The sequence below is a fragment of the Myotis lucifugus genome, unplaced genomic scaffold (genome assembly GCF_000147115.1).
Source record: "Myotis lucifugus unplaced genomic scaffold, Myoluc2.0 scaffold_301, whole genome shotgun sequence".
Classification (NCBI taxonomy): Eukaryota; Metazoa; Chordata; class Mammalia; order Chiroptera; family Vespertilionidae; genus Myotis; species Myotis lucifugus.
In genome coordinates, this window is record NW_005871349.1 from 990847 (window position 1) to 1007260 (window position 16414).

At 41.7% G+C, this 16414-nt stretch overlaps 1 protein-coding gene across 9 annotated transcripts in view; it reads left to right on the plus strand.

Annotated features, from left to right (window-relative positions):
- The window catches only part of ST7 (suppression of tumorigenicity 7), a 246223-nt gene that overhangs the window by 63465 nt on the left and 166344 nt on the right, over positions 1-16414 (plus strand). For 6 of the 9 annotated variants that reach the window (XM_023763800.1, XM_023763803.1, XM_014465581.2 and 3 more), the window contains exons 1-2: positions 15031-15101; positions 15329-15411. In XM_023763800.1, coding sequence (XP_023619568.1) covers positions 15047-15101; positions 15329-15411 — 138 coding nt within the window. In that variant the 5' untranslated portion in view covers positions 15031-15046. Of the gene's footprint in view, positions 1-15030; positions 15102-15328; positions 15412-16414 lie in introns of those variants that run through there. The other 3 variants (XM_006100186.3, XM_006100189.3, XM_006100184.3) reach the window with 1 other exon arrangement.

Here is a 16414-nt window from a genome sequence, read left to right on the forward strand (position 1 = left end):
CTCTGGGGTTTTCTTGTTGCTCTTTTTCTAATTCTTTGCGATGTAGAGTTAGATGATTTACTACCATTTTTTCTTGTTTTTTTGAGATAGGCCTGTAGAGCTATAAACTTCCCTCTCAGGACTGCTTTCATTGTGTCCCATAGGTTTTGGATTGTTGTGTTTTCATTGTCATTAGTTTCCAGGATGTTTTTAATTTCTTCTTTGATTTCATTGGTAACCCAATCAATATTTAATAACATGCTATTCAGCTTCCAAGTGTTTGAGTATTTTGGGTTGTTTTTATTGTAGTTTATTTCTAATATTATGCCATTGTGGTCTGAGAAGATGGTTGGTATGATTTCAATCTTCTTGAAATTGGGGAGACTTTGTTTGTGACCCAGTATGTGGTCTATTTTTGAATATGTCTTATGAGCACTTGAGTAGAATGTATATTCCGTGGCTGTGGGGGTGAAGTGTTCTGGAAGATGTCAATTAAGTCCATCTGATCTAGTGAGTCATTTAGGATTGCTGTTTCTTTGCGGAGTTTTTGTCTAGCGGATTTATTCCAGTGATGTCAGTGGTGTATTAAAGTCCCCTACTATGATTGTATTGTTGTCGATCTCTCCCCTGATATCTTCCAGAAGTTTTCTTATGTATGTGGGTGCTCCTGCATTGGGTGCATATATGTTTACCAGGGTTATATCTTCTTGTTGTATTGATCCCTTTAGTATTATGAAGTGGCCTTCCTTATCTCTGGTTATGGCCTTCACTTTGAGATGTATTTTGTCAGATATAAGTATTGCTACCCCAGCTTTCTTTTCCTTTCCATTTGCGTGAAAGATATTTTTCCATCCCTTCACTTTCAGTCTGTGTGAGTCCCTTCTAATGAGGTGGGTCTCTTGTAGACAGCAGATGTATGGGTCATGTTTTTTTATCCATTCAGCCACTTGATGTCTTTTGGTTGGAGCATTTAGTCCATTTACATTTAAAGTTATTATTGAAAGGTACTTGTTTGTAGCCATTTCTTTTTGTGTGTGTGTGTGGCTGTTTTCTTTCTGAGCTTGATGTTTCTTCTTTTTACACCAGTCCCTTTAGCATTTCTTGCATGGCTGGCTTGGTGGTGATAAACTCCCTTAGCCCTTTTTTGTCTGTGAAGCTTCTTATTTCCCCTTCAATTTTGAATGATAGCCTTGCTGGATAGAGTATTCTTGGATTCAGTCCTTTGCTTTGCATCACTTTGTAGATTTCCGTCCATTCTTTTCTGGCCTGATGTGTTTCTGTTGAGAAATCATTTGATAATCTAATGGGAGATCCCTTGTATGTTACTTTCCGTCTCTCTCTTGCAGCCTGTAAGATTCTCTCTTTATCCTGAACATTTGCCATGGTAATTATGATGTGTCTTGGTGTGGGTCTTTTCGGGTTCACCTTGTTTGGGACTCTCTGGGCTTGTGTGACTTTCTTCTTCCCCACCTCAGGGAAGTTTTCTGATATTATTTCTTCGAATAGGTTTTCTAATCCATGTTCATCTTTCTGTTGTTCTGGCACCCCTATTATTCGTATGTTGTTTCGTTTCATGTTGTCCCAAAGCTCCCTTAGGCTCTCCTCCTGTCTTTTAATTTTTTTCTCCATTTGCCGTACAGTTTGAGTGTGTTTTGCTTCCTTGTCTTCTAGTTCACTAATTCGGTCCTCCGCTTCTCCCAGTCTACTGTTGATACTTTCAATGGAGTTTTTTATTGAAGCTATGTCGCTTTTCATTTCTTCTTGGGACTTACTTAAGTTGTTGATTTTTTCATCTGTTTCTTCTAGCTTCTTGCATAAGTAGTTGAGTTTTTCATCTGTTTCTTCTTGCTTTTTGAACATCCGGTGCATGTACTCTAGGAACCTTATTCTGAATTCTTTTTCCGTCATGTTGCATATCTCTGTCTCACTTAGCTGCTTTTCTGGCGAGTCCTCCTTTTCTTTCCTTTGGGGGTTTCTTTGTCTACCCATGTTTGATCTCACTGACATGACTAGTTGTTGAATCGTTCAGTGGCTGGACCCTGGGTGGCAGTGGCTGCTCCCTGGGTGGCAGTGGCTCCTCGGGCTGTGGTTGCTCCTTGGGCAGTTGTGGTAGCAGCGGCTCCTCTGTTGATAGCAGAGCCTCTGGTGGGTGCTGTTCACAGCTGTGGTGGCTCTTCTGGCTGGTGGAGGGAGGCTTCACACACAGCAACTGTTCCCCAGGCAGAGCGTATGGTGATCAGGAGGCCGCTGTTGCTTGAATCTGCTGCGTTGATTTAAAGGCACAAAATACAACACAACAAGGCACAACGTACCAGGCACTAAACACTATTGTATTTACGATATTACTAACCCCAAATAAAGGTGGCCCCCCGAGCTAAGAGAGTTGAGAGATAAGGGGGAAAGAAGAGAAAAAGGTAGAAGAGACAAAAGAAAGAAAGAAAAAAAGGAGTGCAAAAATGAAATTGGGAAAAGGGAGGGGAAAAAGAGGAGGAAAAAAAAAAGTAAGAGAGAAAAGAGAATGAAGTATAAAAGGGGAAGAGACTATTTATATGAGGAGAAAACTCCTATAGGTCCGCCACTAATACCAACAAATTACAGCAACAGATTCCTGGAGATGAATACAAACTACAAACAACCAATAATATCAAGCGACGCAAGGGGAAACAGAAACACAGAAATAACCAGGGGAGGGGGGGGAGAGGGAGGGACAGGAAAATAAAAAGAATAAGCAGTCAAACCTCACAAACAATTAAAAAAAAAACAAACAAACAAAAAAACCAAAAAAAACCCCAATATACTCGTCAATCAAGCAAACAACAATAACACAATAGAGAGAGAAAAGAAGAAGAAGAGAAAAAAAAATTGGATAGTGAAGGAAGATAAGGGAAAGGTGTATAAGGATTTAGAACAGGGGATTGGACGTAGGATATATAAGCAGGGTTAAATTTTGACAGGGGGTAAAAAGAATAGGGAAAATCAAAAGCTGGAGTAGGGTAAGAGAAACAGGACAGCAAAAGGGAAAAAGTGGGGAAGATTGTTTAGCACAGAGGCAAATTGAGGTAGAGAACAATGTTGCTAAAGGAACGATGAAAATAGAATGGAGAACCTTAGTCCCAAAATAAAATAAAGACAAAATAAAATGACACTTAAAAGAATGGTAAAATGGTAGCGGTAAAAATACTAGTTAAAAATAAAAATGTAGTAGCTGAAAGGGCAAAATCAGGTGATGGAGAAAAAGAAAAAAGAAAAACAGAAAAAAAATGTTTTCTTAGTTAAAAGGAGAAAAAGTAATTTAAATAAATAAAAATAAAAATGTGCAGTAATGCAGGTGCTTCAGATCTTCTACTCTTCTTATTGGCCCGCCCGGAATTCAGGAGAATGTTGAGTTTCCCTCTGGTACACTGCTCCTCCGTGTTGTAAGCCACAGTCCTGATTTTAAGGCCGGCCGTAAAATCCCCTTATTGCCTTATCTGTATTTACAGAAGAGTCAGTTCGTGGCTCTGCCTCTGGGTGGCAGTGTTTCTGGATTGACCTCCGAGGCTATAAGTTCTCTCCGACCAGGAGCTCTGTATTGTACCTGAACCAGCTCCGCCCAGAGCTGGTTCCGCAGGCGCCACTCCCAGCTCTGTTTCCCCAGCTCCCCAAAAACAATCTTCCCCTACAAGCTCTGCTAGTGACCCCAACTGGGCAATCACATCCACTGGGGTCAACAATCAAACTCCCAGAAGTAAGAGGAAGTGTGTAAACAAGAGCCTGGGAAGCTGTTCGAACTCGCAGGGTTCCACCCTCCAGAACTGCGCGAAATGTCTGCGCGTTATGTCTGCGCGCGCTCAAGCCCCTGGCAACAAGTAGCCGGTTATCAGGGAAACTCTGAGGTAGCCCTTTTTTGCATCCAGTCCAATTATGGGCTCATTTATAGTGTTACCTTCTGGCAGCAGCCCTGCGGGAGCCCTCCCCACTTGCGGATTGCCCTGGCCTCTATGTGCGCGGATTTTGGAGTGCGCAGATTTCCCCCTGCGCCCGCGCGCGCGTTCCTCGCTGCAAACCTGAACTGCAAACCGCACCTTTGGGGTAAGTCTAACCTTTCCGTGGAGGGAAGCAGGTCTTCGCTGTGCTCTTGTAGTCGCGCTGCTTGCGAGTCGTTGCTTCCGGGTTGGTAGGCGCTGGGTTAGTAGCCGTTCTCTGGATGCCGGTAACCGGTAGCCGCAACCCAAGATGGCGCGGTCTCGCCGCTCCAAAAGAAATTTCAATAATTGTACTGTTGATATTTGGCTCTGTTGACTAATGAGTTTGCCAACCACTAGTGTAAGTCATTAACTATCCCAAATGAATAATTTGTGAGGGTTCTATAGCCAAGATCTTGCTGTGTGAGGATAATGTAAGTATGTCTGGGACCTTCTCAATTTATCAATGGTTGGTCATTCTGTCTACTCTACCTAATAAGCATCTCACATTGCTTTAGTACTCTGGGGACAGAAACACACAAACACACACACACACCTCAGAAGAATAGGTCCCAGTTATCAAAGACTTTAAGTTTTTCTAGATACGTGAAGTTCTTTAAAATCAGAAATCCTGGGGAATTTGCAACTTCATCACCTAGCACTCTGCCCTTATGCAATCATTCAGTGTCACCAAACATTGAATGCCTCTCTGGGCCAGGCTCTGTGCTGGGTGCTGGAGGATTGAGGCGCAGTGAATGCTTGGAGGCTAGAGGTGCCCAGAGCCCTGAGGACCATTTCTTCACAAGGCCTCTTTCTCTTTGCAGCATAACTATGGGGAAGGTCTTTCCCATTAGAGACAGATATGTCTTTTTTCTTCCTGATGTTACACAGGAAGATTCATAAAATGGTCTTTAATCCTAAATCAAACATACTTTAAATAGCTAAGAATGTAATTAGACTTATATAAGCCTTTCTCTTGTTCTTGACCACAGTATAGTTCCTCATTATCAGCCTCTGGTAAATGAAAGGGGACAGATTATCTGAGATCTTGCTTCATGTGTCCTTGAGGGTTACTGATGTTTGCAGGTATCTGGCTTTGGACAGTCCTTCATGGCTTGACAGATGGCCTTCCCCCAGCAAGGGACGAGGAGCCAGGAAGACTGAATACTGCTACATAGAGTTCCCCAGATTACAGCTTCTCAGTAGAGCCAGATGCCCAGGAAAGCAGAACAGTGTACGTACCTGTAAAGTTGCCATGGCAACATCAAGGTACGGGGAAGAGTAGACAGAATGATTTATGAGGGTTTCTTGCCGTAGGAATGAGTCTAAAAATACACTTTCATGTCCTGTGTCTTTTTTCTCACAAGGCTAAATGCCACAGGATTTATCAAGGGGATTGTGATGCATAAAAGCTCATGACCTTATCAGAGCCCAAGGAGACCAGGGAGAAAGGCAAGGAGAGGGGAAGCAGAAGCAACAAATTAGAAAAAGTGCCCATGGTGTGCTTTGCTTTCAGTCTTCTATTAGACTGATGCTATGCCCAGATGTAAAACAGGTTTTGTAAGGTTTTTTGAAACATACAAATGTTGTATATTTAAAATGTGCGTAGAAAAAATAAAGCTTATTCACTAGGGTAAAATGAAGATACTTGCTTTCCATATTTTTTTTAAAAGTTTTCTTTCAGCTTCTGCTTTAGTATTACTGGATTTGCAAAGACAGTTCCACATTAGCATGTGGAATAACATGTTATGGCAAGAGAGTTGGGAGGTGCATTTTGTTTATGAAAGGAGCCTTGGGGCAGGTAGAGTTGGCACCTTTCTGGGCGTACTGCAGTTAGCCAGAGTTGCAGATGCCACAGTAATTTTTACTTTCATGAATTATACATGATTAGATACATTTTATACTGCTACATAACAAATGAGTACACGTATAGCAGCTTAAAACAACACATTTATTATCTCATGGTTTCTGTGGGTCAGGACTGTAGGCACAGTTTAGCTGGGTCTTTTGACCTGGGTCTCAGCAGGCTGTAATCATGGTGTCAACCAGGCTGTGATCTTACCTGCAGGCTCAACTGAGGGAGACTCTCCTTCCAAGTTCACTCCGGCCATTGCAGCAATCATTGTGATAGAACTGAGGGCTTCAGTGTCACATCAGCTGTTGGCCAGAGGCCACCCTCAGCCCCTAGAGCAGCGGTTCTCAACCTGTGGGTCGCAACCCCTTGACAGTCGAACGACCCTTTCACAGGGGTCGCCTAAGACCATCCTGCATATCAGATATTTACATTACGATTCATAACAGTAGCAACATTACAGTTATGAAGTAGCAACGAAAATAATTTTATGTTTGGGTCACAACATGAGGAACTGTATTTAAAGGGCCACAAGGTTGAGAACCACTGCCCTAGAGGCTGCTTAGCCCATTGCTACATGGGCTTCTCATAATGGCCACCTGGCTTAATTGAACCAACAAGGAGAGCCTCTGCATGTCTGCCACCAAGATGGTATCTCACATATCTTTGTTAGAAGTAAGTTACATGTCCCACCCACACTCAAGGGGAGGGAGTTGCATAAAGATATGAACACCAGAAGGCCATAGGGGGCATCTTAGGGTTTTGTCCATCACAGTGTCAAGTTCTATAATTTTAAAAGCTGTGCAATCTGGAAGTCTTTTCAAAATTAGCATGTGTGCAGACTAAACTATTAAATTTTCCATTTTCACTCTTTCACCCTTTGGTAAGTGAGGAAGGGCAGAAATGAAGTTGCAACCTTAATGGGAGCTGACAGGAAAGAAGAGAGGTTTCGTAGGTTTGAAAGAACAGTGAGGTGAGAGAAGAGAATATCACCTATTCTCACAGGGAAAAATGCCAATGTGGATTAAACTATTCCAGTATGCTCCCTAATCCTCTTTGGAGGTCTGAGAAAATGTGATAGAAGCTTCCTGATAGACTAACATGTGTCTCAATGTGCTTTCTGTAGACTTGGAACTTTCTGTGACTAAACCAGAAATGTTGCTTTGCATGAAATGAACAATTTCCCAGTCCACCTGATGTCTCTGACTCAGGGCCTGGGGTGTATTGTGGCCTTGATTATGTATTTGTCCATTGCAATGGAAGCATTTGTCCTAAGCTGTAAGGACACTTGATTGAAGGACAAGATTTCAGGTGCTGCCCCTATAGCCTGTGGCTGAATTGATTGTTCTCACAGCATCTAGTAAGGCAGAGATCAGAAATTTAGGAACATATGGTCCATTTTGGGAATTCAACAATTTCTTTGCCTTCTGAAATGGCTGCCTTCAAACTCACCCTCAAGTTTAATAACTCCTCCAGCGACTAGAATCCAGTTAAAAGGACCCATCTCTTAACTGACTCTTCATTTGTTTTGCAGGGCATCCATGTTTAGTACAAGGACAAATCACAATGCAGGTGATTTACTCCTTGGCCTGTTGTCCATAACATAGTGCTTGGCACATAAAAGGTGTTCAGTAAATGCTAGTATAGCTGCTATGACTACTACTACTACTACTACTATATTAACATTTTTAACATTGACATTATTGTAGGTGTCCCCCTTTTCACCCCTTTGCTCCCCTCCATTCTCCCCCACCTCCCCCTTCCTTGGCCTTTACCATTCCTGGGGTATGCATATAGGTTCCTTAGCGAATCCCTTCATCTTCTTTATCCAGTCACCCCAGCCTCATGCCCTTGGGCGCTGGCCAGTCTGTTCCATGAGTCCATGTTTCTGGTTCTATCAATACTTAATTTTGTTCATTAGAGTCCACATATTAGTGAGATCATATGGTATTTGTCTTTCCCTGACTGGCTTATTTTGCTCAGCATAATACTCTCCAGGTCCATCCATGCTTTTGCAAAGGTAAAAGATCCTTCTTTTTACAGCCTAAATAAGCTTAGTTTCTTTAACCTTTCTTTTTAGGGATTTTCCCCCTAACTTTTGAAATGATTGCTGATTTTTTAAAATAACTTTTTGGTGTTTTGTTTGTTTGTTTGTTTCAAATGCCATATTTTAATGAAGCATTAAAAGGAACACAGGACAAAGCAGACCCATATTTTGGGTTGTTGTTGTAGAACTGCAGTTCTATCAGTCAGTACCTCCAACTCTTTGATGTTCCCTTAACCTCTTCATTCCAGGGCTCTGTGTGAGGTGCACTATGTCCACGGAAACAAACACAAAGGGTTATGTGCTCACTGTTTCACAGGTCTTTTCCAGGAATGGAACTTGGGAATAACTTATGCTCTGAAGAATGTGGAGGGAGGCTCTTATTGTCACGAGGGCCAGAAACGTGGCTGGCTCCTCACAGGCCCATTACCCATGATTCCTAAATAAGCCCTCTGGTGCTCTAGCTCCTGCTCACAGGAGTGATTCTTCACTTCCCACAGTCACCTGTTGTATTATTTTCTTATCTCCTCTCTCCTATGATTCATAGAAGTCACTTAATTTTTAATCCTTGTATCTATCCCTCCTACGAAGTTTCCTCTTAGGGCCATACTTAGTTCCTTCCCAATTACTCATTAATTAAAAGAGAAGACCTTGCCAAGTTAAAGTTCAGCAAATTCAGACGCTCCATGATGCAGCCCCAGAGCCTGCCCTTGGATAACTGGTGAGCTATTCTTTGAGCCAGTGACCTGTTAGGAGTGCCCGGCTGGATCAAATGAAAAGCCTTAATTTTTGTCTCTGGGTTGAAATAGCACATTAAGAGAATTTTATGAATTTATTTTTCACAAAGCTAGATTAATCTTTACCAGTTTGTTCTTGAATTTGCTTTGTCTAGTCTCAGCAAGTATAGAGGTTACACTGACGTGCCTGTACATTTCAGGAAAATCTAGTTTATGTTTCAAAGCACATGCCCCAATTTTTAGGTTATGGTCCAATTTTTAGGTACATTATCAGGCCTCATGTTTTCAAAAGTAATTGCTAGTGACCCTGCTGAAACTAGTCAAGATACTCCTTGGTTTTCAGGCAGTTTGGCCTGTAATGTACAGCCTTATTGTTATGGGGAAGTCTTTAACTACTAGATCCTTCCCTCTTTCAGGGTGGCTTCCTGCCTTTCCACCCTGGGGCAGCACACACCAATGATAAGATCACAGTGGACTTATTTTTAAAGGTCAGAAGTAAAAATAAGTACAGTATTAAAAACATTCATTATTTATAGCTTCTTTTCCTTTGCCAATGATAGGCTACTGTTTTCCTTTTGCTATTTTATTCCTTAATAGGCTCTCATCAGTATCCCCATGTGTGCCCTGTCATGCCATGAGCCTGAGCTTTGAGGGCAGGGCGACTGGTTTTTAGGTCTTTGTCACCCTACAGCTGTGACATATTGGGGTTGATGTGACAATTAATTCTCTAATAAGTGAAAATGCTTTTGTTATAAACATTAAATAATAGGTAGATAGATTGATGTGTTAAGTATTAAGCATTGATGTGCCAAATGCCAGGCCTTAATGATTTTAGCCAGAATATCTAGTATGACTATAAGATTAGTAGGGTCTTAAATGAGCACCTTCCACTCTCTAAATGTTTCTGTTCCTGCTTTTTCTCTTTATTTGTATCTCTATTTCTTTGAATGCCCACCATTATCTCTCCCAACTGTAGTCAGCTTTCTGTAACCAGATATAATAGAGAAATATGTCCTAATTATTAATTACTGTTGCTCTTCAATCTTAATGAAATAAAACCAAATGAGTGAAATGTTTATTTTTCTCTCTTTAAAAAGCTCAAATAATTTGTTCATTTATCACGGAATTAAAAAATGTTTTTATTGATTTTAGAGAGAGAGGAAGAGAGAGAGAGAGAAATATTGATTTGGTTGCCTCCTGCACGCACCCCTACTGGGGATCAAACCCACACCTGCTTATGTGCCCTGGTTATGAACTGGTAACCCATTAGTGCATGGGACGATGCTCAACCAACTGAGCCACACTGGCCAGGGTTATCAGTTAATTCTTGATGATTAATGGATCAGCAAGCCAATGATTTTCAGTAGAAAACCTTTACCCTCCTTCCTTTATGCTCTGTTTCTGGGGAGTTGATAATATGGCTACTAAAGCACTTCTAATTCAGGCTAACCTTTCTCTGTCTTTTAGAAGTGTGGATTTTATTGAATTCTATGCTTAGGTTGTCCTTAGAGACTTACTAAAAAGTATATAGTACAGATATGAGTGTTCATAACCGTAGAGTAACAGATGAATACTCTGTTCTGGTGACGTTTTTGAAATCATGGGAAATGTGGGATCAATAATAATGTAAGGGGAATTTTGAGAATGTTAGGCACCTCATAATCAGACTGGCAGTTACCAGCTCTAGGTTTGTAACTAGGGTTGTTGGTTTTTGTTTTGTTTTTTTCCTTTTTAGAAATCTGCTTCCTTCCACAGACTGCTGTGTGGGAAATGACAAATCACTATGTTTTTGTTTTTATAATGGCCAAGCAAAGCCACCTCAGCTGTACCTCCTCTTGTCTTATAGCTCTTCTAGGCTGATCTCTCCTTCTGTGCCTTTCTCTATCTCTCAGAAAGTGTTTACATAGTCAAGTCATGACTACTGACCCAACACATTGTGTTAGTCCAGACTCTTGTGATTACAAATGACAGACTACAAGTCAATTTCATTTTAAGAGTGGGTACAGAGGTAGGAGGGTTTATTGAGAGGATTCCCCTAGCCAGGAAGGATAGAATCAGTGTATTTTCCCACATCTGCTTCTTTGCAAAGGGTTCATAGCTCAAGCTTCTTCCCTCCTCAACTGGCACAGCTGCTTAGAAAGGCTGTGCTGTTTGCTCAGCACCTTTAAAGCAGGCCCCTTCATTTGGTCACACTGTCCTTCCATCCCTCCTCCTGCCCTTTTTGGTCTGGTTAAGGTCTACTTATTCTCCTAGTCCTCTTCTCAGACCCCCAGCCTTTTTATGTGTTTTCATAAAATTCTATGCACAGGAACTATGTATACATTCATCAAACTTTATGGTAATTGCTTGTTTATTTGTCTGTTTCCCAAGTGGCCTTCTGGAGTGTGGAATCTTTTTTTGTTTTAAAATATATTTTTATTGATTTCAGAAAGGAAGGAGAGGGAGAGAGAGAGGTAGAAACATCAATGATGAGAATCACTGATTGGCTGCCTCCTGCACCATCCCCACTGGGGATCGAGCCTGCAACCCGGGCTTGTGCCCTGACCAGGAATCAAGCCATGACTTCCTGGTTCATAGGTTGATGCTCAACCCATTGAGTCATGCCGGCCGGACTCATGTTTCCATTCTTTGTCCATGGTCTCTTTCATAAACAGAGAGCTTGTTGCTTGAGCCTGTGATCTCTGTTCATGGTGATGTGGTAACTGTGCTTTTTTGGGCTAAGGTCAGGACAAATGCCCAGCCTTTTCCCCTAATGACATAAAAATTCTACTTCTAATATCCTTCATTCTAAATCCGGAGTGGATATGGTCCCCTTCTGTTATAGGCACCTCTCACCGACACTAGAGAGGTGTTCCCCGACAGGACAGCCCCCTGAGTCAGTGGGAGAGGGCTGTCCTCAGACTCGATCCTTGTCTTCTCATATAAATGAGTTTATATGAGAGACCTTGACTGCATTGTGAAAAGCCAATTTATTAAACCAATTAAAGCATGCACCTTTATTGAAAAAGCAAAGCAAGCAAACTTAAACATCTGGCTTATGAAGCACAGAAGGGCTCTCAGCTATTCTGAAGAGCAAGTTGGGTGGTGTCTGAGGTGTTATATACCCTCCTGTCTATAGTTCTTGAAATTCCTTGCTGACTATTTTGGTACAGATTCATTCTCAAGGTCCCCCCCCCACCCCTTTTTTACTTTGTTGTGGCCTCCCCAGAATTCATGAGAAGCTCCTGGCGACTTTATCTTGCCAAGCCTGAGATTGCTGGCTTCCCTGCTTAGAGAATAAAACTGCCTTTTTCTCCTTTCCCCTTTCCCCCTCCCTTTCTGCATTCTCTCATTAGGGAGGGTTTTTGTTTGTTTGTTTGTTTGTTTTTAAACCATTTGCTCTCTGTCCTTGCTGGGGAAGATATTGGCTTGTTAGTTACAAGCTGGCTGCCTACACTGCTTGGCCTTGTTTTAACTTCCTATCTCAGTTTCTCTATTCCTACTGCCCTGGAATCCTGTAACACTTCCACAAACAAATTCAGTAAACAATATGAATATGTGTGTAAAAAGCCTTTTAGGTCAGTTTTTGTTTTGGTGATAGTCAAAGGTTTGTGACATATCTAATCTAATAAAAGACAAACATGTAAATTGACTGTACCTTCACTATGCCTTAAGCCATGCCCACCAGCCAGTCAGAGCGACTATATGCAAATTAACCCAACCAAGATGGCGGCCAGCAGCCCCGGAGCTGAAGCTAGCAGGAGGCTTGGTTGCTCCAGTGATGGAGGAAGCCAAGCTTCCCGGCCGGCTCTGAGCTCCACTCAAAGCAACAAAGTTTCAATTATAGAAGGTAAATAAATCCCAGAATAAAAAAAGAAAAAGAAAAAAAGGAGAGGCTGGGAGCTTCTGTTGCCGGGGGGCTTGGCCAGCCTGAAAATGGCCCTTAGCCCCTCACCCAGACTGGCCAGGCACCCCAGTGGGGACTCCCCACCCTAAAGGGGGTGTGGCCAGCCTGGAAACAGCCATCAGCCCCTCACCCAGGCTGGCCAAACCTCCATGGGGTGAGGGTCCCCACTTGGGGGGGGGCTTGACCAGCCTGCAAACAGCCATCAGCCCCTCACCCAGGCTGGCCAGGCACCCCAGTGGGGACCCCCACCCTGAAGGGGGTGTGACCAGCTGCAAACAGCCATCAGCCCCTCACCCTGGCTGGCCATGCACCCCAGTGGGGACCTCCACCCTGAAGGGGGTGTGACCAGCCTGCAAACACCCATCATCCCCTCACCCAGGCTGGCCAGGCACCCCAGTGGGACCCCCACCCTGATCCGGGACACCCTTCAGGGCAAACCAGCCAGCCCCCACCTGTGCACCAGGCTTCTATCCTATATAATAAAAGGGTAATATGCAAACTGACCCTAACAGCAGAAAGACTGGGAGTGACTGGTCACTATAACACACAGAGAGCACCAGGGGGCAGATGCTCAATGCAGGAGCTGCCCCCTGGTGGTCAGTGCGCTCCCACAGGGGGAGCTCTGCTCAGCCACAAGCCAGGCTGACGGCTTCCAGTACAGCAGCGCCTCCTCAGCAGCGCTAAGGATGTCTGACTGCAGCTTAGGCCTGCTCCCCACTGGCAAGTGGACATCCCCCGAGGGCTCCCAGGCTGCCAGAGTGATGTCTGACTGCCAGCCTAGGCCTGATCCCCCGGGGAGCGGGCCTAAGCCAGCAGGTGGACATCCCCTGAGGGATCCCAGACTGCAAGAGGGCACAGGCCGGGCTGAGGGACCCCCCCCCAAGTGCACAAATTTTTGTGCACCGGGCCTCTAGTCTAGTTATAAATGATAATAAATAAAATATATTTATAAACTATATAGCTAACCTTTCTTTTTATTTGTCCATTTATTTAATTCTTCAACTACAGTTGACAGTCAATATTATTTTATGTTAGTTTCAAGTATACAGAATAGTGGCTAAATTATTATATAATTTATGAAGTGATCTCCTTGACAATTCAAGTACCCACTTGGCACCATACATAGTTATTACAATAATATTGACTACATTCCCTATGCTGTACTTTACATCCCTGTGACCATTTTGTAACTACCAATTTGTAATTCTAATTCCTTTACCTTTTGGACCCAATCTTCCAACCCTCCTTCCATTTGGTAACCATCAGTTTGTTCTCTGTATCTATGAGTCTGTTTCTATTTTATGTGATATTTTGTTTTTTAAATTTCACATATAAGTGAAATCATATGCTATTTGCCTTTTTTGGACTGACTTATTTCACTTAGCATAATATCTTCTAGGTCCATCCATGTCGTTGCAACTGGTAAGATTCCATTCTTTTTTTATGACCAAGTAATATTCCACTATATATATGTACCACATCTTCTTTATCCACTTGTCTATTGATGGGGACTTGGGCTGCTTCTGTATTTTGGCTATCATAAATGATGCTGTAGTGAGCATAGGGGCTGTACATAAATTTTCAAATTAGTGTTTTGGATTTTTTTGGATATATACCAACATGTGGACTTACTGGGTCATACGGAAGTTGTATTTTGAAGTTTTTGAGGAACCTCCATATTGTTTTCCACAATAGCTGTACCAATCTGCATTCCCACCAACAGTGCATGAGGGTTCCCTTTTCTCCACCTCCATGTCAACACTTGTTTGTTGACTTATTAACTTTAGCTTTTCTGACAAGCTTGAGGTGATATCTCATTGTGGTTTTAATTTGCATTTTTTTCTGACAGTTAGTGACTTTGAGGATCTTTTCATACGTCTATTGCTCATCTGTATGTCCTCTTTGGACAAGTGTCTATTCAAGTCCTCTGCCCATTTTTTTAATTTGCTTGTTTGTTTTTTTGGTGTTGAGTTGTATAAGTTCTTTATAAAGTTTGGATATTAACCCCTTATCAGGTGTATCATTAACCAATATCTTTTCCATCCACTGGTTGTGTTTCGTTTTGTTGATGGTTTTCTTTGCTGTGCAAAAATTTTTTGGTTTGATTTAGTCTCATTTGTTTATTTTTATTTTTGTATCCCTTGCCCGAAGAGAAATATCAGAAGAAAATATTACTAAGAGAAATGCCAAAGAGGTTTTTACCTGTGTTTTCTTCTAGGATTTTAATGGTTTCAAGTCTTACAATGAAATCTTTAATTCATTTTTAGTTTATTGTTGTGTGTGGTTTAAGAAGGTGGTCTAGTCATATTTTTTTGCATATATCTGTCCAAATCCAATTTCCCAATGCCATTTATTGAATAGACTATCTTTACTCTATTGTATGTGCTTGTCTTTGTAAGTGAACCTTTCTTAATGGGCAACCAGGTCAACTGTATAGTTGATGTGAACAGAGTGCCAGGAGCCAGTCAGGAAAGTATAGCTGTTGAATATAGTTATTTTTTTATTTGTTTTAAGGCTGACATACTGTTTTGTTGGTTCATCAAAAAGACTCAGGAAACATATAGGACATCTTCGCTATTTGACTGACAGTTATAACCAGCTTAGATGAGCCTTTTCAGTAGTGATGAATCCAAGAAAACCATTCACAACAATAAAAAAGGTGCTCTTTTTCCTTGTATGGAGCTTTTTTCTTTTAGGATTTATAATTTGACACCTGGTATTCTGAGCTTGTGTAGTGCCGAACCATTTTATTGGGGCTTTGTTATAGTTCTAAGAATTCTTATCACCAGAAAAAAATGATTTCAACAGAAAGAAAAATGAAGCAGTTGGTTTTACTGGCATACTCATGCATTCTTTGTTCTTCTCCCTGTCTCTTTCTTTTTTCAGTGAGCATGTTTTTGAATACGTTAACACCGAAGTTCTACGTGGCCCTGACAGGCACTTCCTCACTAATATCGGGGCTTATTTTGGTAAGTGATGGAATCTTTCCTATTTAAAAACATGCTGATTACGTGTGTGTGTGTGTGTGTGTGTGTGTGTGTGTGTGTGTGTGTATGGTGTCCCAAAAATGTATACACACACTTTGAATAATTATAAAGGCAGTGTTTATTAAAATACATTTCATTTTCAAAATTGAGCTGTTGCTGTTAAAGTGTGTTTATATTTTTTTGGGACACTCTGCATATGTTAGTATGTATACAGAGGGAAAATCTAGAAGAATATACACCAGCAGCTTAGTGATTATCTTGCATGTGTGTATATGTTGTGTGGGGCCATTTATAGAGGCCTATCACTACTTAGGTTACATATTGGTAAAATATATTTTTTTAACTTTTTAAAAAAATTGGTTTCAGAGAGGAAGGGAGAGGGAGAGAGAGATAGAAACATCAGTGATGAGAGGGAATCATTGATTGGCTGCCTCCTGCATGCGCCCCCTCTAGGAATTGAGCCCGCAACCCTAGCATGTGCCCTTGACCGGAATCAAACCCGGGACCCTTCAGTCCACAGGCCAACACTCTATCCACTGAGCCAAATCAGCCAGGGCCATATTTGTAAAATATTTTTTAAAACTTTAAGCAATCAGTCCGGCTGGTGTGGTTCAGTGGTTGAGTGTCTACCTAGGAACCAGGAGGTCATGATTTGATCCCTGGTCTGGGCACATGCCTGGGATGTGGGGGTTTGCAGGAGGCAGCCAATCAATGATTATCTCTCACCATTGATGTTTCTATCTCTCTCTCCCTCTCCTTTCCTCTCTGTATCAATATATATGTATATATATACATATATGTAACTTTATACAATCATGTATTACTTTTGTTGAAAGTGAAAAACAAAATATAAATAAAAGAGAAAATAAAGGAAAACAATTTTGCGTCAAATTCTAGGGTCTAAGACACTACAAAATAAATGTGATTCAGTTTAAGTAAAATGTTTTCATTACCCCTTTCAAAATAAATTATTGGACATAAGCAA